At 34.5% G+C, this 22,427-nt stretch overlaps 3 protein-coding genes across 5 annotated transcripts; 2 read left to right on the forward strand and 1 right to left on the reverse strand.

Annotated features, from left to right (window-relative positions):
- The first annotated feature begins 513 nt into the window (after positions 1-513).
- LOC129873145 (ribonuclease E/G-like protein, chloroplastic) lies at positions 514-8,423 on the forward strand. Of its 2 annotated transcripts, none has more exons than XM_055948178.1 (13): positions 514-700; positions 1,116-1,322; positions 1,770-2,016; positions 2,121-3,454; positions 3,546-3,863; positions 3,996-4,037; positions 4,987-5,111; positions 5,240-5,387; positions 6,468-6,540; positions 7,134-7,246; positions 7,342-7,461; positions 7,704-7,859; positions 7,944-8,423. In XM_055948178.1, the coding sequence occupies exons 2-13, from the start codon at positions 1,269-1,271 to the stop codon at positions 8,124-8,126; spliced, it is 2,913 nt and encodes a 970-aa protein (XP_055804153.1). In that variant the 5' UTR covers positions 514-700; positions 1,116-1,268; the 3' UTR covers positions 8,127-8,423. The 2 variants fall into 2 exon arrangements, with proteins under 2 accessions (XP_055804153.1, XP_055804154.1); XM_055948179.1 differs by having other exon boundaries at positions 525-629.
- Positions 8,424-8,997: 574 nt separating this feature from the next.
- On the reverse strand, positions 8,998-16,707 carry LOC129872343 (protein S-acyltransferase 10-like). Of its 2 annotated transcripts, XM_055947313.1 has the most exons (11): positions 16,357-16,706; positions 16,141-16,255; positions 15,385-15,459; positions 15,181-15,252; positions 14,899-15,036; positions 13,569-13,602; positions 12,523-12,632; positions 11,658-11,744; positions 10,292-10,375; positions 9,632-9,697; positions 8,998-9,387 (listed from the first exon to the last, which is right to left on the reverse strand). In XM_055947313.1, exons 1-11 carry the CDS (start codon positions 16,445-16,447, stop codon positions 9,210-9,212), a joined length of 1,050 nt encoding a protein of 349 aa, XP_055803288.1. In that variant the 5' UTR covers positions 16,448-16,706; the 3' UTR covers positions 8,998-9,209. The 2 variants fall into 2 exon arrangements, with proteins under 2 accessions (XP_055803288.1, XP_055803289.1); XM_055947314.1 differs by lacking the exon at positions 15,181-15,252 and having other exon boundaries at positions 16,357-16,707.
- A 2,489-nt stretch (positions 16,708-19,196) lies between these two features.
- On the forward strand, positions 19,197-21,332 carry LOC129872709 (GDSL esterase/lipase At5g33370-like). Its single transcript, XM_055947632.1, has 5 exons — positions 19,197-19,464; positions 19,747-19,871; positions 20,128-20,352; positions 20,737-20,986; positions 21,103-21,332. Exons 1-5 carry the CDS (start codon positions 19,197-19,199, stop codon positions 21,330-21,332), a joined length of 1,098 nt encoding a protein of 365 aa, XP_055803607.1.
- Positions 21,333-22,427: the final 1,095 nt, after the last annotated feature.

Genomic DNA, 22,427 nt, shown 5'->3' on the forward strand with positions numbered 1-22,427 from the left:
AAAAAAGTTAATAGTCAAAAAATACATTAAAATTATTATATTTTTATGAGTTTCATACCTCAATTATTTATTGTTCTTTTTATATCTAAACTATAACTCTTTTTATATCAAAACTCACCTCAATGTTGAGTTGACAAAATATTTGTCCCTTATCGCCATGTAGGACAACTCCTAAGTGAAATTTAGAAAGAATAGAATATACACAAATCTTATTCTACCTTTGTGTGGGTTAGAAAGTTATTTCTTATAGCTCCAACGTAAAAGAAAAATTTACCAAAACAAAATTATAAAAAAATAAGCTCTAATATAACAAGATACATGTAAATGAAATCAAAAATAAAAATCTACACAATCACTAAATACTAGTACTCCCACACTCGACTATATATTAGTTGATTAAATTAGAATTTGAAACAAATTTCCGTGTGGTATGTATATCATACTATCTCGAATGTAATTATTGAGAAAGAATTGTTGCTATGTACCCTTTTCTCCTCCTCTTTTTTTTTTTTTTCCCCTTTTAAAGGAGAAGAAAGAAAATAAAAGAGAAATTGAAAACCCCATAAGAAATGAGAAGTGGTTCCTTATCTTTGAAGAACAAGATTTAACCGTTCTCCTTGGTGTCCGAGGTACTAGATAACACGGGACTTTACATAGGTTACTCTTCTTCTTCTTCTTTATTGCTCATTAGCTATATCAGGTTATTTTCTTTATCTTCTCTCTTTCTATTTGCTACTTCACATTCATTGCTTCTCCTCTATCGGCTTTGCAAGACTTGATTTTTGGGACGGCTGCCTTGTCTCCTTTAAGTCTCGTACTTATTTTTTCTGTGTTTATGCTACTGAATGCTATGGACTTGTGATCGGATACTTTATCTGAAGCTATTGGCATAATACATTCGTTTTTTTACAAGAATTCCCTCCACTTCTGTCATTTAACAAATAGTTCTGGACAATAAAATCATGAAAGCTTAGCCATTAGTCATTCAGGAGTGAGGTGTGTTTTCTGCAAAAGTGCAAGATAAAGCATTTTGTTGATGTTGGGGTAATTTCACTGTGGTGAGTTGGCATCCTCTGTTCTGATTGGAGTTCGTTTCTTTTTCCTTGTGTTTTCAGAATCAGTTTCAGACTCTTGGTGGTTTAGTTTTATTATGGCTGCTTGATGCAGCACATTATGATTTCTCAAGTACTTCTCTTGTTGAATTGGAAGTATCATTTGAGGTGCATTGAGTCGGAGAAGTTGATTCAGTGGATGGTTCATCTCTGGAGATGGTTACCCTTTTGTCTTGTACTGAACCCTCTAGCCTATCGGAGACGTCAAAGGTAACCATCTCAATCTATCTATCATATAATATTAAAATGGTCATAGGGAAAGAAAACATCAAAATTTTCCTTCTAGCTAGCTATGTTTCTTCTTGTTGAGAAGGAAAAAGGAAATAGAATAATAGAATAGTATCTACCTAATCTTAGCTACTTTATAGAGATTGAAATCAAATCTACAATTCCTGGTTTAGCTGATGTTGGACTCTCATGTTATATTGTTCACGCTCAAGATGAGCAAGGGGAGGGGGTGTTAGATTTCCTGCATCGGTTTTGGATGAGGTACTTGGTCTCCTTATATGGTTTTGGACAAGGATCACCTTAGGAGCTAGCTTTTAGGGTTATGTTAGCCTCAAGGTTCATTTCTTCTGATAAATGATTTGAGAATTTACTAGATACTGAATTTTTGTTCATTATCTAGTGTGCCTAAGCTCATGTTGGTTCTAGCAGATACTGCATTCAGGACATTTGAGCTGCAACTCTTCTGTGAAGGGAGACATGTTGACTTCATCTGTTGCTTTAAGCAAAGCTAGGCACGATATCTCTGTGTTGGTACCTTCTAAACAAAGAATAAAAGTTTCCCCAAGGAACTTATGGATTAAATCTCGTACAAGGATGCCTTTGGGCAGCATATTTGGATCCTGGATAGTAGAGAGGTCTATACCTATCCATCTATTCATTCCAGCTCGTACTAGAGGTATTACTTTTTATGATAATGTTTTTGTGGACAGTTATACTCATATGTAGTTTCTCTGATTTTATGCATTATTTTGGATATTAAATGCTTCCAGTGAAATGCAGATGGGAATGTTACTGTGAAATGCTTGAACAGCAATTCTTCCATCCTAAAGCAGGTCTTTAGTGATTTTATAGATGAGGATAGTTTTTTCTCAGATGAAATTGATCCAGCTTCAGATTGTGGCAAAAGTATTTCAACTGAACCTCTGACCATTGAGGAGCCATGGCTATGCGAGTCTTCCTTGCTTCTTCACCATTTGGCAGAGTCAGATACTTCTAGTGATGTCATTTGTGACGAGAAGATTGTTGAGGGTCTTGACTGTGAAAATTTAGAATCAGGATTCTTAAATCAGTCCACATTTAGTGAGAATTTATGGTCCAAGTATGAGGTCAATGCTAATGATGCTTCATCAGGAACCTTGTGTGCAACATATGCCCATGTAGAGGAGCCCTGGCTATTGCAAGCATGTACTTCTTCTCCTAGTTTTGATGCTGAGATGGCTCCTGATGACTGTGAAGTTGAACAGTCAGATAGTAAGGATGAAGCTCAACCTCCATGTAGTGATCAACTTGAACAATTAGCTCAACCTTCATCAAGCAATCAACATGAACAAATACCTGAGAAGCTGTTGGATGTTGATCAATGTGATGCTATTTCCAAGGAAGACTCTTTCACAACAATTATTTTGATTAACTCTTCAGTTTGTACTGTGCAAAGAATTGCTGTTTTAGAAAATGAGAAACTGGTTGAACTGTTGCTGGAACCAGTGAAAAATAATGTGCAGTGCGATAGTGTATATCTAGGGGTAGTTACAAAATTAGCTCCACACATGGGTGGTGCATTTGTAAATATTGGCACTTCAAGACCCTCCTTTATGGATATAAAGCCCAACAGAGAACCATTTATTTTCCCCCCATTTTGTTATGATTCAAGGGAAAAAGTAATTAATGGTGCTACTGTTGACATGCTTGAAGAGAGCCTAAGTCTTCCTAGAAATAAATCCACTTTAGATGAAGTGGACCCAGATGAGATTGATGATGCTGATATAGAGGATGTATCCATGGAATGCATGGATAATGAGTTTGGGGAGCGTGAAAGTGGTGATGCTTGTGATATTTCAGAAGTTCTTGCAGAAAATTGTAATGATAGTGTAAGTGAGCATGGACTTGAAACTCATTCAGAGAAATATCCGGAAGAATCCAGTGGAATTGGGTACCAAGGGCAGAATCCAACTATTGAGCATGCTGTGAATGGTGATAAAGTTTCACAAAGAGATGAAAGCAAGTGGATCCAGGTCCGAAAAGGCACTAAAATAATTGTGCAAGTTGTTAAAGAAGGATTGGGTACGAAGGGCCCGACACTGACTGCTTATCCAAAATTAAGGAGCAGATTCTGGGTATTACATGTTTCATGATCATGCATTCTTTTCCTCACAGCTAAAAGTCCATTATTAGAAAACCCAATCTAATTGGTTCTCCTCTTTCCAGGTTTTAGCTCCTCGCGGCAACACGATAGGTATTTCAAAGAAGATTGCTGGTGTTGAGCGCACACGTTTAAGGGTCATTGCAAAAACTTTACAGCCTCAAGGATATGGTCTTACAGCAAGGACAGTTGCAGCTGGTCATTCACTAAATGAATTGCAGAAGGACTTAGAAGGGTTGCTTTCAACTTGGAAAAGTATAATTGAGCATGCAAAATCTGCAGCTCTTGCCGCAGATGAAGGTGTTGATGGAGCAGTTCCTGCTATGCTTCACCAGGCAATGGGCCAAACACTTTCTGTTGTTCAAGATTATTTTAGCGATAAGGTCTGCTCATTCTCAGTTCATTCCTTCATGGATTGTTCAGTGCTTTATTTTTTAGGCAACTTCTGGTCATGGGCTTTCTTAAATTAGCATGAAAACATAATTATTCTTTCTTACTCTAGCATTGATGTTCAGGTGAAGAGTTTGGTGGTTGATTCTCCAAGGACATATCATGAGGTATGGACTTAGCCAGTTATAAAAGATTTTTGACCTACAAGCACCATTGTGTGTCTTGCTGGGTCTTTTATGCTCCTCTAAGTTAATTTTTCACATGTGAGCTGTTTTCGGTAACCACTTGCAATAGTGAGTGGCTTTTGGCATGGAGGATTTGCATATACTGGCGATGAATGAGATTATCTTGGATTAAATAAAACCTAAGTTAATAAAACATTTAAGAAGTACAACTAGCTTGTTTTAGTATTTTTTCTGTTTTTGAAAATGTAATTAATATTTTGGTAAAGAATAACACCAAGAGTGTGCAATGGATGAGTAGCACTGCAATATGCATCTCAGTACACTAGCTACTTGTGAAAAGAACTGAGGAAATTGATTTTTGTCTTTACACTAAAAGGCCATCCGTGCTTTAAGTTACAAATATTTTCCTTTTTGCCTCAAAGTATCCTGAATTCTTTCGTTCCACACAGTCCACCATATAGTATCAGTATAGTGTTCCACTACGTTGGTCGCCTTTCTGAATCCTCTTTTATTCTGACAATGTAAAAGATAGTTTGGAGATCTTGGCATGCACCATTTAGCTTGTTTAAGTATTAGCACTTTGGTTAAATCAAGACATTCTCTAACTTTGAAGGTGACAGTAGAAGAAAATGTGAACTGTAGTCAGACAAAGCAGTTTATTCAATTTACTATCCGAAAGAAATGGCATGCTGACATATATGATAGTGAGGACGATGTTCATAATAGAGATCAGTTGGTTTTCTTCCTCTTAATTTTAATTAGGGTGGGGTGTTAAGACAACTTTAGATCATTTTCTCATACTTCAGAAATTTGGATCAATGCCTTTCTTGTATTACTAGTATTTGTGATAAAGATGCCCATGGGCTAGAATTTGTTAAGGTTTTTTTGAATTATGCTGTACTCTAATAGAGATATATTGGACTCTGTTCAGGTTACAAACTATCTTCAAGAAATGGCACCTGATCTTTGTGAAAGAGTTGAGTTGCACGGTACAAGAACTCCCCTGTTTGATGAATACAAGATTGAGGAAGAAATAAACAACATTCTCAGCAAAAGGTGGAAATATTACTTAGTTTCTTTTCTATTACTTTGTTTTAGCTTTATGTCTTTTATGACATATATTAGAACTTCTCGTGAATCAACATACTTCATGTTTCATTGATGTTAATTTATAAAATTTGCAGGGTTCCCCTTGATAACGGAGGTTATCTAGTGATCGAACAGACAGAGGCTTTAGTCTCCATCGATGTTAATGGTGGACACTGTGTGCTTGGTCAAGGGACTTCACAAGAGATGGCTATTCTCAATGTTAACCTTGCAGCTGCCAGACAAGTATGTAGACCTGCATCTGTTTTGATTACACATTGTATTCCAAGAGTGTAGCTTTTCTACACCTGAGAAAGTCGGTTGTCAGATGCATCTGAGTAGTTGGTAAACAAACTAGGATATGCTTACAAAATCATTTTCAATGAATTAGAAGATGCTTAATGTTTTTGATGGAAAGATTCCAACACTAAACATTTCTCTTGACAAGCTACATTTCTTCTCTTTTTTTCCTGTGGTAGAGAAGGCGTCATTTGTAGCTTAGTAATAGCTTATTAGGCCCCAGAACAGAAGAAAGTTATGTTAATGGTCTACTATGGAGAATTGATTCTTGTTTAATAACAGAAACTAAACAGGGTATCATGTGTATATTGATGCTTTAATTTGCTATTGGTTTGTGAATATTGAACGACATAGCATGTCTCATTTACTGCTAAATCCCTGTTTTTTATTCTTGGAGGGGATAACCAAGCATCCCTTATGGCCAGTGGCGTACGGCTCGAAACTATGTGGATAATGTGCCCACTCTCTACTTTTCTTCACTAAAATACTATGCTTTTGTCTAAGGTTCGAACTCTTCACGTGCGTCTAACCCACACATCACACATTGCACTCTTACCACTAGACCAAAGCCCCAGGGGCAATCTCTGGTTGCTTTTATACACCTCTATTTAAGTCGTGTTAATTTGATGCAATTTAGCAGTCAGCCCGGGCTGCAGAATTACAAACCTGGGAAAGGAAAAGGAAGAAAGCCAGAAACCAATCCAAATGAGGTGTTATGTACTTATTTTTGCTTTAACCATAAGCAACTAAGTATTCATCATTCTAATTCAAAGAAATACCGCATTTGTTGCTTCATTAGGTGTTTCTGGTTAGATATGAACCTTTTATTTGAGGCCCTGAGCTAGTTACTGAAATGTACGACAACATAGGAGGATTACATTGGGTCTTTTTTGTTGATAAAGACAACATACAATTACATTGATTTTCTTTCTATATGTTAAGTTTATTGTTTACGGCAGATTCCATTTTTTTATTTTATCATCTGATAATTGTGGTCATTAAGGATATACTGAAAATTATTCTCAGATTGCTAGGGAAATAAGGCTGAGAGATATTGGTGGCATTATTGTGGTGGATTTCATAGATATGTTGGATGATTGTAAGTAAACAACCCTCTCTTTACCCTCTCTCTCCCCCCACTCCCCTCCACTCTATATGTGTGTGTATCACAGACAGATCCAAGATTTTAAATTTGATGAGTTCCTCCTTAATAAATTCTTAGCACAGAACTCAGTGTACTTATAAAATTACGGTGTATATGTGGTATTGAATATTGATGCACAACATTTTGTTTTAACGAGATTAATACTGAAAATAAGAAAGAAAGAGGTAGATGTAGAAACTTATATTATGGCCTTCTATGTAAAATCAAAACTTGAAGTTATCTTTTTTGAATGCTTGGTAACTAAATGACATCACTTGTAGTACATAACACCGACTGTTCATCATCTAAAACCGGTACTTAATCAGACTGAAAGTTGCATTATCAGCGCCAGCCTACTATGCCTCTCTCGAAACTATATTTGATACTAAGCTCATACCATGTGATTCCCATACTTTGAAGTCAACAATACATTATGAAGACATAGTTCTCTTTTTATATGGTACAGATGTACTTCCAAAACATGTATACCTGCATGACCATATGTTATGCAATTGTTTGAAAGTCATTTATTTTATTTCGTTTTCCAGCAAATAAGAGATTGGTCTATGAGGAGGTGAAGAAGGCTGTTGAGAGAGATCGATCAACTGTAAAGGTGTCTGAATTGTCCAGACATGGGCTTATGGAGATTACCAGGAAAAGAGTATGTTAATTGGTGCTGAATTTCTTTGTTACAACTACACTAGTGGAAATGTCTAATTAATCATGATTGGTCACTACATCTTATATACCTGACAGGTTCGACCTAGTGTGACATTCATGATCAGTGAACCATGTACATGCTGTCATGGGACGGGGAGAGTGGAAGCTTTAGCGACTGCATACTCAAAGATTGAACGAGAAATTTGCCGGCTGCTAGTAAGTTAACTAACTACTTTTGAGATACCTGTTCAAGGTTTTCTTCTTCTTCTCATCTGTTAAGCCGCGATAAGGTTGATCCAAAATTTGGTTCTTTAGCAAGCTAATCCATTCTTACCACTTGGTCTCCGTTTTTCCTGCTCTTCTTTTAGATCTTTCTGAATAAAGTTCAACATGATTCAACATAATAACCTCCTTCCCAAAAACTAATTCTTGTTTCTCATGTTTCTTGAATTGATCAGTCCACAACGAATCCGAAAGCAGACCCTGAAAACCCCAAGTCTTGGCCCAGATTTATTCTCAGGGTTGATCAGTACATGTCTAACTATTTAACGTCAGGAAAGAGGACAAGGCTAGCAATCTTGAGTAGTTCTCTCAAAGTTTGGCTTCTTCTAAAGGTATGCTTAATCATTTTGTTCAATTTCATAACAAATTTCACTTTTATTCTGTATTTTCTGATTTCTGTAATTGTGATTAACCAGGTTGCTAGAGGTTTTACTAAAGGGACCTTTGAGCTAAAACCTTTAACAGTCGACAAGGAGTACAAGGCTGACGAACGTGAAGCTTCTATTTCAGTGTTGCGACCAACAGAGGGTGGATTTCACCCTCCTCGAAAAAAAGTGACCATTTTCCCCATCAAAAAGTGGAAGAGTAGTGGAAAGTGATCTTGCTTCCTTTATGAATCATCTGTACAGGTCTCAACTCACAATGCACATCCAGATATGGTTAGCGTAGCCAATTCTTTTCTCAGGTTTCAGCTGTTTCCTTCTTGAGTTTTTTTCCTCGGCTTTAAGTAGGTTGGTGTAAGAAATAGCTAGTTTTATGAGAGAGGCAATTTTGCATAGCATGTACACATTGACAATACATATTTTCCATTTCTCATCTGGCTTCGCCTTTTGCAAGATACAACATAGATTCATTGTCTGGAAATGATAATGAAACTACTTATTTTGACTTAAAAACACCTAAATTAAGTCGATCCATACAGGCTCTTAGTAATATCTACCAGCTCTTCTCGTTTCCCTTCAATTAAACATAATTGGCTAGTGTATCACTCAGTCATCTCAATAATTGCAACTGTCAAGAAATACTCATTTGGCAAATTTGAAGGATCAAAATTGCGTAAGGATGTGATAAAGACTATTTTAAATCTAGTCTCAAATCATAAGGGACCATTTTTGTCATACGGACTCTCGTCCAAAACCCTTTTTCAAGTATTAGTGTTCGTCTTTCATTTTCTCTCTTCCCGTCTACAAGACACAAGGTTCATAGAACAATCAAAACTCCCTAGGGAAAAATGCAAAAAAGGAGAAACTATCATCTTGATTCAAGTTCAAAGACAATCCCCTCTACTTTCAAGCCTTAACCTGTAACTATTTCCAAATCCCGATTCCAAGATTAAGATAGAAAGAAAAACTATTTGATGACTGGTTTGGCAAATCAAAAATGTAAATGGAAAATTATGGCTCCTATCTTTTTTGAACTGATCCCTTTTCTGAAGAGAAGTTACCTTGCATTCCATACTTTGACCAAAAATGAAGCTGCAACGATCCATCATCTGGAACTATCCACGATATTAGTAAAATGTCGCCCAAAAATAAACAATGTGACTTAAGTCACGTAGAAATGCCTGAATTTGATATCTTTGTAATGTATAAAGTTGACAGTACAAACAAATCGTTATCCTAGATCTTTTCACAAGTGTACAATCTAGGGAGAACTCAAATACTAGGATACAACACAAGTGATCAACAGCAACACCGACAGGATAAAACATCTGTGCATGTATATGGTCTCAACTTCTCTTCAAGTTCTTGTCCTGTTGGAAGCGGTTCCATCCTATATTTGCTACGCTGGGCACAACAAAACTCAAACAAATTTCTGCATGCTCCTTTACTAAATGGATACACTCTTTCAGGAATGTTCCTGCAAATCAAAGCAAGTTTAAACTTGGGCTTAAAGCCTAGACAAATTTCTGGTGAGAATACATGCTCCATTTGCTTTTGATATTTCAATTAAATCACTCAAAGATTTTGACCACATCTGCAACTAAATTTGTCCAATGTTTCTAATCATATCATCCAGAGTAGTGACTCAAAGCGACAACATAGACATACCTGCCAATACCCAGTTAATAAAATCACACAAAAATTGTAAGGATATAACCAACCTCAAATATTGGATGCGCCGTCGTCTCACAAGCTCATAAGTGGTCTGATTTGTCAAAATTAGGTAGCTGATTCAACAAACATGAGTTCAGACACTTTGCATAAAGGAGCAACACAAATATGGGGAATAATATAGGCACAAATATGTTGGCTGACCAAACTTAACAAGTCAATTTAGTGGACTTGAAAAAAATGTGACAGATTTCATTTATACATTACTAAATGACTGCTGTTTACCGAATGACTGCTGAAGTTTATGTCCTACTGCAAATGACCAGATAGAGTAGAAATGATCTTCCTACCTTTCCATCTTGTTATGCTGGCCAGACAGGGTTTCACTCGCTAATTATAAAGTTTTGTGTAGCTTAACTCTGATATGTTTCTACCTCCCTCACAAGACTGAAAGGAGGTAACCAGGCCAACCTACTTTATATCTTTTCTTTACACGATATTTATTATCTTACAGAAATGATTACATCCTTTCCCAGAATTATCAACTCTGCCGACCAAAGAGAGGTTCCAGAATCCCATATAATCTTATTTTTAAAAGGACTCAACACATAATTTTAAGAACATAAAATCGAACAAACTTCCGACAAATACAAAATTACTATGCTAGGCAATGCTAAATGAAGTCCATCATCAGCAAAGAGAAATCTTACCTATGAAAAAGTAGGAGGAGGAGAAGGAAGATGAGGCAGAAAAACAGAGTAACTAGCAGCAAGATCATAATTGCATATAACCACCTGCAACAAAGACATTATAGCATTTCATTTCAGATTCATCTATAACTTCAAATTGGATGAACTTCACAACAAGGCTTGTTCTTTTATGGAAGGATGTGTGTGCATTCAACAAACACAACAGAGGCAAAAATAATAATGAAGTCGGTACCATCTTGTCATGAGGATGCAGGGCACTTCTTTAAATACTGTTTCCACTGTTATTTTATCTGTTGAAATTTGTTTTTTGCAACCTATACAACCAAAGTAGCGCTCATACTCGGACATTTTAAGGGAGCCCAATCAGAAGTCGGAGCCAAATGCAGCTCCCTTGCTGCTCTACATTTCAGCATTTTCAAACAATCAAGGTAGTGCATTTCTACCTATATGAGCTTCATATGAACGGTCCTATCTAGATAATAGAATAGGGGTTGCGCTATGCTGACAGCCAACGTAAGATAGTCAAATATCACGATTTCTGATAGAACATATAGAGGACTTGTATCACCAACCCCAACTACTTTGGGAATCAGAACTAGTTGATTGATATATTGAAAATCATGCATATTCAAAATAATAAGGAATCTAGAAAAAAGGGTAAGAAACATTCATGGTAATACACGTTCATTAACCTAGAAATGTTATCATCACTTGCTTATTTGCCAACTATAGGTACATAAATGGATATCCAAATAAAGTTAAGCAACATTTATCTCCCTAAGTACATGCCAAATCTTCTTCGTACCCATCCAAGCATAGGTCGGTTAAATGGAGTTTTTGCTTCTGACCCAAATACAAGATATCTAGGATTGAAATTACGACTGCTTACTTGTCTCTTCAACTGCCTTCTAATATTTTCTGGACAAGTCATCAACTGCTATCTTAGGACAATCATAATAACTTACATGCCATGGTTGTATAAGATCCAAAAAGGGTAGTGGTATCGACTCTCTTCAAGCTTCTTATTTCTCAGAAGAGGATATGATGTTTCAAACAGCAAGCAAAATATTCCAATATGCGCAAGTTTACCTTTTGACAACTAAAGCAAATAAATTTTATGAATTAACATCCTCTTATTATAAGTTTGACTATGAAAACTGAGCAGTTCACATGTCCCCCTAGTTTTTTTTCCTTGGGGGGGATGGTGCATATTGTCCTTCTCAAGTCCTCCCCCCAGAACCTCCATCTTTATTTTCTTCTGGGAAGGAAGATATTAGTAAGGAGCAGAGGAGAAACATATTAAGGGCAGAATCAGAGACTAAGCAGAAAAGCTTTTAAGTGATAAAGCATCATGAAGTGTACGTACCAAGGTTTTGATATATCAGACTTCAAGAATTGAATATATAACGTGCCCGTCCAAAGGGATAAGGCTGTTTCTCCGCAAATGTACCACCTGTTATACTTGGGAAAATAAATAACCTAACCAAGACCAATTACTTGAAATCCTAAAGTTCAAGACTTCCTGACATGTAATATAAGTAGCTATTACCAATTAAAAGTTCAGGAAAATCAAGCAACCTGATATGCTTCATACGTGTTTATAGATGAAAAAAATACATAAAAAAATACGAGAAAGTACAATATTACAAGTGTTCTACTAAATAGTGTCTTCATTGTGATCTTAAGAGTAGAACAATGATCATGTCACTTACACAAAACTTACAAAAATGAATTAGACACATCGAAGTACACATATATTCCAAGCCCAGATAACTAGTTCAATATATTCTCACAACGATCTTTAAAATGAACCAACTTCCTCTTATAGGTTTCTCAAACTGATAAACTATGCTGCTAGCAATATGTTCCGAATGATCCAACCTAAGAAATTGAAGCCTCTTCATGAAAACAAGAACCTCGAATGAGGCTTTATATTCATTAATTAGCAAGATAACAATATTAATGTCATCCACATCTAGGACATAAATCTCCAATTTGACATGTCCTAATCTTGATAAATCCACATGGTTTCCACAACAAACTTCCACTTGAGCTCCAAAATAACATATGGAACCATCATAGAAACAAATCTTTACTTCCAATTTTATACACAATAGTTTTTCTGAAGGTACAAATAAATGATTCCAATTAAATCGCAAGAAAATTTTCACTGAACTGTGAGCAAGATAAACACATTGTTGGTGCATCAACTTAGTAGCATGGATGCTCACCAAAAAGGGCAATGATTACCCTGTCCTATGCATGTGCCAAGCCAAACACAATGATGATCAAATTGAAGAACACATTTGTCACAATCATGACAATGTTTAGCTCGTGGAGGCTGCAAACAAGCAGAGTAAAAATCAAACGTTGTTGACATAACCGTACAAATATAGACAAGTGGAAGTATAAGTTCTAGGCACTTAACAATACAGAAGTCACTGGATAAGGCCCATTACAGAAATTGGTTCTTCTGACATAAGTAATTTTCCACAAATTACTTTGGCAAATGGCAACTATAAACTATATTCGATAAATAAGTGAGCGAATATTAAGATAAGCACAATAGTTGAATTATAAATCAGAAATCAAAAGGGTATAAATCGTTTAAAACAATTGAATAGATGTATCTGTTTTCAAACTCATTTCAATCAGAAGGGTTAACTGAGGCAATTAGATATTGCAAAAGCTAAGTCAAAAAACTAGATATAAGAACATGTCCAGAAGCTTGAGCAACTTCTGAGCTTAAGAAGGTTGTGCATCCTTTTTTTAAATTTTTTTTATTTGTAATAAGGTAGATACTGCTCCTCCTTGACAAGGGATTAGTGAACCAAAGGCAAAAAATGAGCAAGAAGCTCTAGACATGATTTATGGAAAAGACACGTTCATCAAAGACATGAAGAAGTTCAGATTTATAAGAGAGGGAAAAAAAGAAGAAAGCACAGAGAGAGAGCATATAAGTATCAAGGATACAAAGACCATAACCTGGGAAATACAAGGAGCTTCAAAGAGAGTAAATAGTGTGATAAAATATCCTGGAAATATAAGATGAATATTTACAACAGAAGAAAATATTAGCACCAAATTGTTGTCACAAGTTTGCTTCATTTCCTTCCAAACATAAGTGTAGTCAGTATTTGGCTCTCAAGTCATGGCTCTCAAATCATGTCACTAATTTTGGCTAATCAAAAATACTCCTATAATCATTAAGTATCATCAGAAGTACCAAAATGCTTGTTTTGCACACAAATGAAAGACAGAAAGGAGGAATTTCTACCTGCACAACATCACAGTAACTGCAAGTCACACTTCTGAAAAAGAGAACAAAAATGAGTAAGGGAACTGATGCTTTTGCTAATTGAATCATGCAATCTATAAATACAGAATCAACAGAGTCATTCTTCTATCATGCAAGGGGAAAGAATATGGGAAAGATAAAAATAGTTCTAAATTCACATGGTAATTTTCTTTTTCTAACAGAGAAATCCCCAGGGACCGATGGGCACAAGGTCCCTCGGTGGACAATCGGTCCACCCCTGTTCTCCATTTAACTACCAGGATTTTATCTAAGGCCTGATTTGAACCTGTAACATGGGCCTAATCCACACATCATGCAATGTATTCTTACCATAAGACTAAAGCCCATAGGCCTAGATTCACATGGTAAATAATTCCCTGGCAACCGATTTCATCACTATCAGAATTCAAGTTTATCATAAACCCCAAAAAGAATCTAAACTAGTTATCAAGGACAACCTATGAATTCATAGTGGAGAAGCCTATCCCAACATTTTCCACAAGCAAAGCACAAAGTATTCACAATGCATCTCTAACTACTTCCAAAAGTGATAAACAAGCAAGGATAGGTTTATTTGGCATAAATTCATGCGAGAAATGATGACTGACTTCCTAATAATGTAATCTAGTTTCAGATCATAATCCAGTTTATAAAGGTATTTTGAGAGGGAGATGACCAAACTTGATGTTGGAGGCACCTGTATTACATGACTATTAGCTATGCCTTTAAATGATTCATTAATAAAACATCTCAGCAGAAATTTCATTATATTTCAACACATTTTCCTCATCGAATGAGATTACGAATTTCTGAACATTCTCAGGAAATCATACAGGGTTGTTACAGCTTCTCCCCTCCATATAAAAGCTACTGCATGCTGCAGTTAGCCAAATCATTGCAATATACCAGTTAGCCAGTTGGGGGTACCTTATAATGCTGAGATGCTTTCTATATCTAAAACTATTAACAATTTTCTTCTAAATCTCATAGTTATATAAGCAGCACATGTGAAATCGATAATGAGTGGTAACAACTTTGGGACCACCATAAGTTGCTCCTTATACCCTAATCTTTAAGGGGGAAAAGATTGCCCCCTATATCCTCCCAGTCCAACAAGCGTCATGAAATATAATCCAAAACAGCAGATTTCGAATGATTGAATCAAGCCTTTACTTGTTCCATAAATAATTTAAGTTAAACTGAACCAAATAGCACTATGGTAGAGGCTGCAAAATAGGCTGAAATCAATGCATCTGCTTTGGAGACAACAAGAAAAGCATTAACAAGGTATTATTCAAGTCATTCCTACCTAAGAGATGTTCCAGTGGGATACATATCCATTACTAGCTTTGTCCACGCCATCGTACCACGGCCTTGAAGATCACTTCCCAACTGGTTCCTGTCGATTGTAATAACTACCTCGCCGTTTTTGCTTGAAGCAGGCTGTCTTTGCTTGATCATTTTACATCACAATAGGCAGAAAATAGTAGCAATTAGATAATTCTGCAGAACTCTCCACATATTTACACTTTGACAGGAGAATCCAGTAATTTACTTTCCATGTAAATAACCAGAAAGGAAATTCTCTTACTTTGAGGTCATTGATGCCCTATTACGCGATGCATCTGCCTCATTGACAGCCCGCATTGCATCAATAACATAGCTACATGTTCAATAAAAAAATTTAACTGATCACACAATGCAACTTTACTGGCTCTTCAGAGAAGTAGCAGTGAAGCGCATAAAGACTAACAATGGCCTGTCAATTAGAAAGTAAGAGTGTGCATGAAATTACCTAGGAGAAGAACCTGAAGTGATGAAGTATTGAACCAGTGTAGCAGCAAACAGGATCAAATAGACAGTTGTGTACCTTGAAGGCCAGGAAGAGGGTATCAGCAGTTTTACCAAAAACACCAAAGTAAAAGTGGAATCTCTACAAAAGCATTAAAAATGATCAAGACAGGACCACTTTATTCAACTCCATCATTTTCCTTTTGAATCAGAGACATTTTTTGGGGGGTTTCCCACCCAGTGTCCGGTGCCTGCATTGAAGCCAGCTAAATCCAGATCACGCACTGCAGGGCCATTAGGGGCAGCGCTCCGTACAGGATTTTTTCCATACCCAGATCTCAAACCCGACACCTCGGGTGGAGCAGTCCCATCACAACCCATATTGGTGAATCAGAAACTTATTTGAATAGGATTATATCTATTTATTGTTTTTCTTTTGGTCAGATTATCCAAATATAGAAAGGTTTTCATTATTTTTAGATAGACTAAAGAGTAAATAGTATCACATAGAACAGAAGAGGGAGTAAATTTTAGTAAGAACCATAATACCGGCATTGAAAAAATTTCTCTACTAAGCTGAAGGAAGCGAACCAAACAATGAAGTAAAGAGACAGCAAATTATTAGGTGAACAAAGACTCATTGTTGCACAGTATTATCGCTTTTGCTCTCACATCATCAATTCCCTCATAAGACAGCTGCTAATTCTGAAGGAAAAAAAAGGACAACTTTTTCCCCAATAAGTAAAGTGAGAGCGAATACCATGGCTCTTCTTTAGTTTTGTGAATCAAATCTTTGTCAAAGACAAATAGAACGCCCACATAGATCAAGTGCAGCATCACCAACGCTATTCTCAAGCAAAAAGTGGATCTCCGAGCTAAAAATTAATCAACCCAACAACCAAAAAAAAAAAGAATTAAGGTATAAAACATTCAAACTAATCTATGGCGTCAGAATAGATGGAAACAAAATAGTTACCGGGATCGGAGAGACATGGGAAAAGGTGGAGACAACGGTCGGAGAAACGATCCAAAGTGTCGCGTGAGTGGCCACCGCATAATGCTCCCATTTCTCCTTCTTTGAAAAATTCATTCACTTGATAACACTTGTTTTTCAATACACATTCCTCGCCGTCTCCGGCTATACAATTTTATACGGCGGCCAGAAAAATAAGTTGCAGGAGCCAAGTGTTTTGCAGTTTAGTCTGAACTTACCGGAGAGTTGAAACTTGAAAACAACGAATCTAGAGAGATATTGTAGAGAGAGAAACACTTTGGGTTCGGTCCACAATTTGCCTGACGTTTGGAGCCAAAGCTACTGAAATAAAGAACCAACCCCTTCCTTTTCCTAAATAAATGCAACACTTTGACTCTTTTAATTAGGGGCAGTTGTTTTTATTTATTTTATTTTATTTTTTAAAAAGGTTTTAAACTTACAAATTTTACTGATTTTGAAATGAATTATATTCAAATGGAGTTATAGAAAAATATTTTTAAAGAGTAATACAATTTGTATTTGGTAAAGTTAACTGAAACAATCCTTTTTGTTTTAGTATTAGAAAAGACGTTGAGTTAGATTAGTTTCTTCATAAAGTGCTTTTAAGAGTCATAAAAAAAAGACAACAAAAATCTCAATCAACTCTAAAATTTGTATTATATAAATAGAGGAATTATCTTAAACATTTATCAGAGGATTTTACTCAAAACATTTTAAGTTTATTTGCTTAAGACATAAAAAGAAAAGTGAATTAAGGAGATGGGGCAAGAAGTAAGTCGATTTGAGGCTCCTATTTAAAAAATAATCGAAATTTATAAATGTATGTTAGCTATTTTAAAATAATCTTCAGACTCACGAGATTGAAAATTTTAAAAAGGTCAAATATACAGATTTGAAGTTGGTCGCTAAAGCCTAATTAACTTCACAGACACAAAAATTCTAAGTTTGATGATATTCCCTAATTAATCATCAAGCTTGTGTGTGTGAAATTGGCATAAGTTCTAAGCTTCATGATATTTCCTAATTCAAATATGTTTGTCTGAAGTATAATGATTTATGTAGTAATTAATATCCTTTATTTGTTGTGACAAATGAATTCTTACCTGCTAATCATTTGTTCTCGTTCTCTCTTTTTTTTTCCTTTTCTTGTAAATGTTGCTCCAGCAACTGGACAATTTTCTTTTGACTTGAGTAGAAATGATTAAGAAAAAAGGGACCAAAACTTCACATTAATTTGGCACATGCTTTTAGTGGCCTGTTTTAATTAAGAAATTGATAAAATTGAAGATGCAACTTCTGGAGGATATTCATATTAGATACTATTGATCAGAACATGATGATTAGCTAGAAATTAAGGGAATATACTCTTAGTAAAACTGAAAAGGATGTACATTGTTGTTTTCTTACAACAATGTAATAAGTAATAATTAACGCTTAGAAGAGATACTCGTTCAAACAACTAATTAAGTACGCCCTATTTTTATTTATCCATTATATTTAATAAAAATAGATATCTATTTTTATTTAATCAATACATTTATTATTAATTATAGTTATTTTTTAATATATTTTTAAATCATTTATTATACTCAAAAGATAATATAGTAAAATTGTCATTCTATTTATTGTCCTAAAACAAGTAAAATGGACGTCAAAAATAGTAATTAACTCCATTTTGTTCATGTCGCCGCGACGACAATTAATCAACTCTAGTTTGTACCTTTGTAGTTTATTAAAATGTCACCTAATTAATTAATGTCCTTATTCATCAATCTCTATGCTGGTTTGTCGTCTGTTTGGGGTATCTTGATTACTGTATTATTTACCTCTTTTATTTTAAATAAAAATAATACTGCATTAATGAGTCCAAAAAATGGTAGAGAATTTCCTGTACTAATTACTAATTAAATGAAAGAGATCAGTTGTTGTACTATACGATGGGAGTTCTTTTTTAGGGAAAAGTGGAAATACATAAAATCCCTTTATATTTTTTTTATGCAATTCACACATATAGTGTAATTAGTCACTTTAATATGATTTAAAATATTTTTGAGACTTTATTAATTTATTTATAGATCATATCGAATGTATTGTTATAGCTAGTAGATATCGTGTAGATTTGTTAATTATAGCTTGTGGATATATTTCAGTTATCTTAATGTGATAAAAAATTGTTCTCTGATTTTGTTATTAGTGGGTAAATATCAATAACTCAAAGCAAAATTAATCCTAAATGCTTTCCACGAAACAATATTTCTTTGAAATATGTTTTTCGCCATTTAGTTTGAGAAAAATACTTTAAGGTGTAATATATAATAAAGATCAATGATCATAATATTAACACAGAATTGGCAGGTGGAGCAAACAATACATATAAAATTGCATCTCTAGATAATTGTTGTGCGAGTAGCCATTTTCCCGAAGTAATTTTACGATTATCACATAATTTTTATTTTGTTGAATCAAAGTCATTAATTATGTATAACAAAAAAGTTACTTAACTATATTGCATACATATGATATATGTTCCAGTATCCTTAAATCAAAGTGAGATCATTATAAACTCCAAAGTATATATTAATATGTAGCAACAAGAGCTCGTATGCAAGTAAATTTTAATTAGCGAGGTAAACCAACTGGCCTAGAGTTGATGATGTCATAATAAGATTCTTCCATATTGAATACGGCAATTTTTTAACATTTTGTTCATGTCTAGTTTTTACAGACTTACTTATAAATAAGTTCTCGGATGTAGCAAAATATTGAACAGAGAGATTTTTTTAAAAAAGAATCCATATATATAAAACATTAAGCTCACAAAAATGGTGAAGCTGGGAGATATTCTCTTACGATATGGCGTTATTATGATTTTCATGTTACATGTTGTTATTTGGTCATCAAAACATAAGTTGGTCATGGCAGATGTATCAACTATTTTTATATTTGGCGATTCGACTTTAGATGTTGGAACTAATAATTATTTAAATGGAAGTCTTGCTACAGCTAACAATCCTTACTATGGAATTGATTATCCACACCACGCTGCTACAGGAAGGTTTAGCAATGGATATAACCCTGCAGACTTCATCGGTACGTATATTCAATATAATATCCCTTTTCTAATTAAACCGAGCTATCTAAAACCCTTTTTTTCTTTCTATTCTCTATATATACAAAATTCTTCTTTCGAGGTTTTATTATGTAATAAAGTTCACACAAATAATCTGTCTTAGTGGTATCAGATTTTAAAAACAAGACTTAGATACTAGCTAGCTAGATATAATTATACATCGATATATATACTTTAATTTGGACTATCTAACGAGGAAATGAATGGTGATCGATTAGCGAGGCACTTGGGTGATTATACAGAAAGTCCGCCAGCGTTTTTAGCTTTAGTTCAGAAACAGTCAACATTTAAGAGTGGCATACTTCGTGGTGTCAACTTTGCATCAGGAGGATCTGGCATTCTTGACGATACTGGAAATCCAGGATTTGTGAGATCTCAAAATTACTCTTATATACTCTTGTCGTTTTAATTTATGTGACATCATTTGACTTGACACAAAATTTAATTTAAAAAGAAATGAAAACTTTTGAAATTGTTTTTAATTATAGAAATGTAATATTCTTTTGAAACGGACTTAAAAGATTTGTCACATAAATTGAGACAGAGAAGATATATTCTTTTACCAATACATTTATATAAATAATTATGATGATAATTAATTAATTTAATAATCGATGTTGCAGCATAATGTAGTATCACTTACTAGACAAATAGAACAATTCAAAACAGTATGCGGGAACATTACACAAATACTGGGAGATGTGAAAGGTTCAAAGCTGATTGCAAATGCGTTCTACCTTATAAGTGTGGGAAGCAATGATTTCTTCGATCAATTTCGTTTCAATTACAATATATCAGCACCTGAACTCATCACTGATCTCACTGATACTTTTGCTATTCACTTACAGGTTACAATATTTGTTCCTATGTCTCAATTCTTACATCAATCTTCATTTTTCCTATTTAGCTAGTTAGCCTTTTATGAGTTTCACTTGAAAAAAAGAATAATTGAATGCAATCCCTTTAAACATCTCAATTTTAATAATAAAAACAAATAGACCATGACTTCTCTTACCTACAGGAAGGAGTAATTTTCTTTATAACTATTTAAAGTTTTAACTTAGTATTACCTATTTCATGACTACGTACTAAACACACGTTAGTTCGTTTTTTTTTTTGTATAGTTCTTTGTTTTGTATTTGCCCTTTTATGCGCTATAATAGTATAAGGTTCTCTGTTTCCTTGTACAATGAAAATTAAAGTGTAGATTTTTTTTATTATTTTAAATGCAGAATTTGTATAATCTAGGTGCAAGGAAATTTGGAATTTCTGGGATTCCACCGATTGGATGTTGTCCGGCTATACGTGGTGTAACACCTGGCGGTGCCTGTAACGAGACACTTAATGGTTATGCTCAAATATTTCATAACACAACACTCAGCTTGCTACAAGATTTCAGCTCAGCAAATCCAGGAATGAACTTTTCACTTGGAAATTCTTTCTTGATGACAAAAGGTGTTATTGATAATCCAGTTGCATCAGGTAAATAAAATAAAGATTAGACATGAATATATTGATATTTGAACTAATTTAATAGTATATGCATCTTGAAATTAATTAGTTGAAGTGAACGCAAATTAAATTGAGGAATTGTATAGGTTACGAAGAAGTTGAAGAAGCATGCTGTGGTACGGGACCTTTCAAAGGAGGCGATAAATGTAGTAAAAAATCTGATGTTTGCGAGAAGCGCGATGAATACTTGTTCTGGGATTGGTTTCACCCAACTCAGAAAGCATCTGAAATGGCAGCTTTGTCTCTTCTTTATGCAAATGGACAGGAATTTGTCACGCCAATCAACTTCACTACATTGGCAACTATTCAACACTGAAACTATGAACTCTATGTAACCAAAAGCAAGGAAATGAAATCATGAGGGGTAACAGCTAATTAATTTACACGGAACGTTCATCAATTATCAATAAATTTGATTATGGTCAAAAAGGGGGTTAATTATTTTGTTCCTCTTGTAAAAAATAATACATGGCCTTTTGTCTGATATTGTAAAAACCATTGTTACAGCCAATATATATATATTCGAGCATATATATTTGGTCTATTTTATCGCTTTCTTGCTTAGTTTTCTTGTTAAAAAAGAATCCTAGTTCTATGTTTCTAGTGTTAATAAACCAATATGTCAAATAGTATGAAGCACTAAATTAACACTTAACATTTATTTGGTGCTGGTATTTGCAGATGCTAAATCAGCATTTGAAATACTGGTGAAATATGAAATAAAATTATTTGAGGAATAGTATTGCAAGTGAAATACTCCCTTTGTGTCCGAATTAATGCAAGAAATAAATTTTTTTGAAACATACGTGGTCTAAAATAAGTTATAAGAATTTTTGTAGTTATAAATTATGTTAATTTAAATGAGAATAGTGTCTTGCGCATCCAACGATAAGATAAATGGCCTTGCTTGCCTTTTGTGATCTGGGGTTTACAACTTACAAAACAAATAGAGAAGTGGATGAAATGAGGAAATATAATTTCCTGTATTACCAGTGTAACCCGAATATATTATATTTATTAGTAAATTTATATTGCACAATTTACTTAGGAGTTATTTCGTTGGTGAACAAGTTGCATCTGATTTATTATACGGAAATTATTTAGTGAATATACTTTTTTTTAAAAAAAGAATATACTTTTACAAGGCCAAAAATGGAATACCATGTGTAATATAAAATATGTGTTTGATTTTGTACTAGAGAAAGAGAGAATCGTGAGATTAGTACGTTTTGGTTTACTTGGGTCATTAATGTTCCAGTAAAATAGGTAACGAAAAATTAGTTTGACCAGAAACTGAAAAATTCATAGAATTTCAAATAATTTTGAGTCCAAGAATTAGACTTAATTAAGGATTTCCACTCTTGGCTCAATTACTACTATAGACGGGATTAATTCTTACTATACTCTTGCC

Source organism: Solanum dulcamara, chromosome 11 (assembly GCF_947179165.1).
Source record: "Solanum dulcamara chromosome 11, daSolDulc1.2, whole genome shotgun sequence".
NCBI lineage: Eukaryota > Viridiplantae > Streptophyta > Magnoliopsida > Solanales > Solanaceae > Solanum > Solanum dulcamara.

What these genes read in the sequence shown, in the direction of transcription:
- LOC129873145 (XM_055948178.1), top strand. Translation starts at nt 1,269, where the DNA reads ATGGTTACCCTTTTGTCTTGTACTGAACCCTCTAGCCTATCGGAGACG. An exon ending in CATTCCAGCTCGTACTAGAG is followed by an intron (nt 2,017 to 2,120) that starts GTATTACTTTTT and finishes AGTGAAATGCAG; the next exon opens with ATGGGAATGTTACTGTGAAA. An exon ending in TGGAGATTACCAGGAAAAGA is followed by an intron (nt 7,247 to 7,341) that starts GTATGTTAATTG and finishes TATACCTGACAG; the next exon opens with GTTCGACCTAGTGTGACATT.
- LOC129872343 (XM_055947313.1), bottom strand. Translation starts at nt 16,447, where the DNA reads ATGGGAGCATTATGCGGTGGCCACTCACGCGACACTTTGGATCGTTTC. An exon ending in AAAACTAAAGAAGAGCCATG is followed by an intron (nt 15,460 to 16,140) that starts GTATTCGCTCTC and finishes CTGGCCTTCAAG; the next exon opens with GTACACAACTGTCTATTTGA. An exon ending in GGTAATCATTGCCCTTTTTG is followed by an intron (nt 11,745 to 12,522) that starts GTGAGCATCCAT and finishes CAAGTATAACAG; the next exon opens with GTGGTACATTTGCGGAGAAA.
- LOC129872709 (XM_055947632.1), top strand. Translation starts at nt 19,197, where the DNA reads ATGGTGAAGCTGGGAGATATTCTCTTACGATATGGCGTTATTATGATT. An exon ending in TAACCCTGCAGACTTCATCG is followed by an intron (nt 19,465 to 19,746) that starts GTACGTATATTC and finishes GTGATTATACAG; the next exon opens with AAAGTCCGCCAGCGTTTTTA. An exon ending in TGATAATCCAGTTGCATCAG is followed by an intron (nt 20,987 to 21,102) that starts GTAAATAAAATA and finishes GGAATTGTATAG; the next exon opens with GTTACGAAGAAGTTGAAGAA.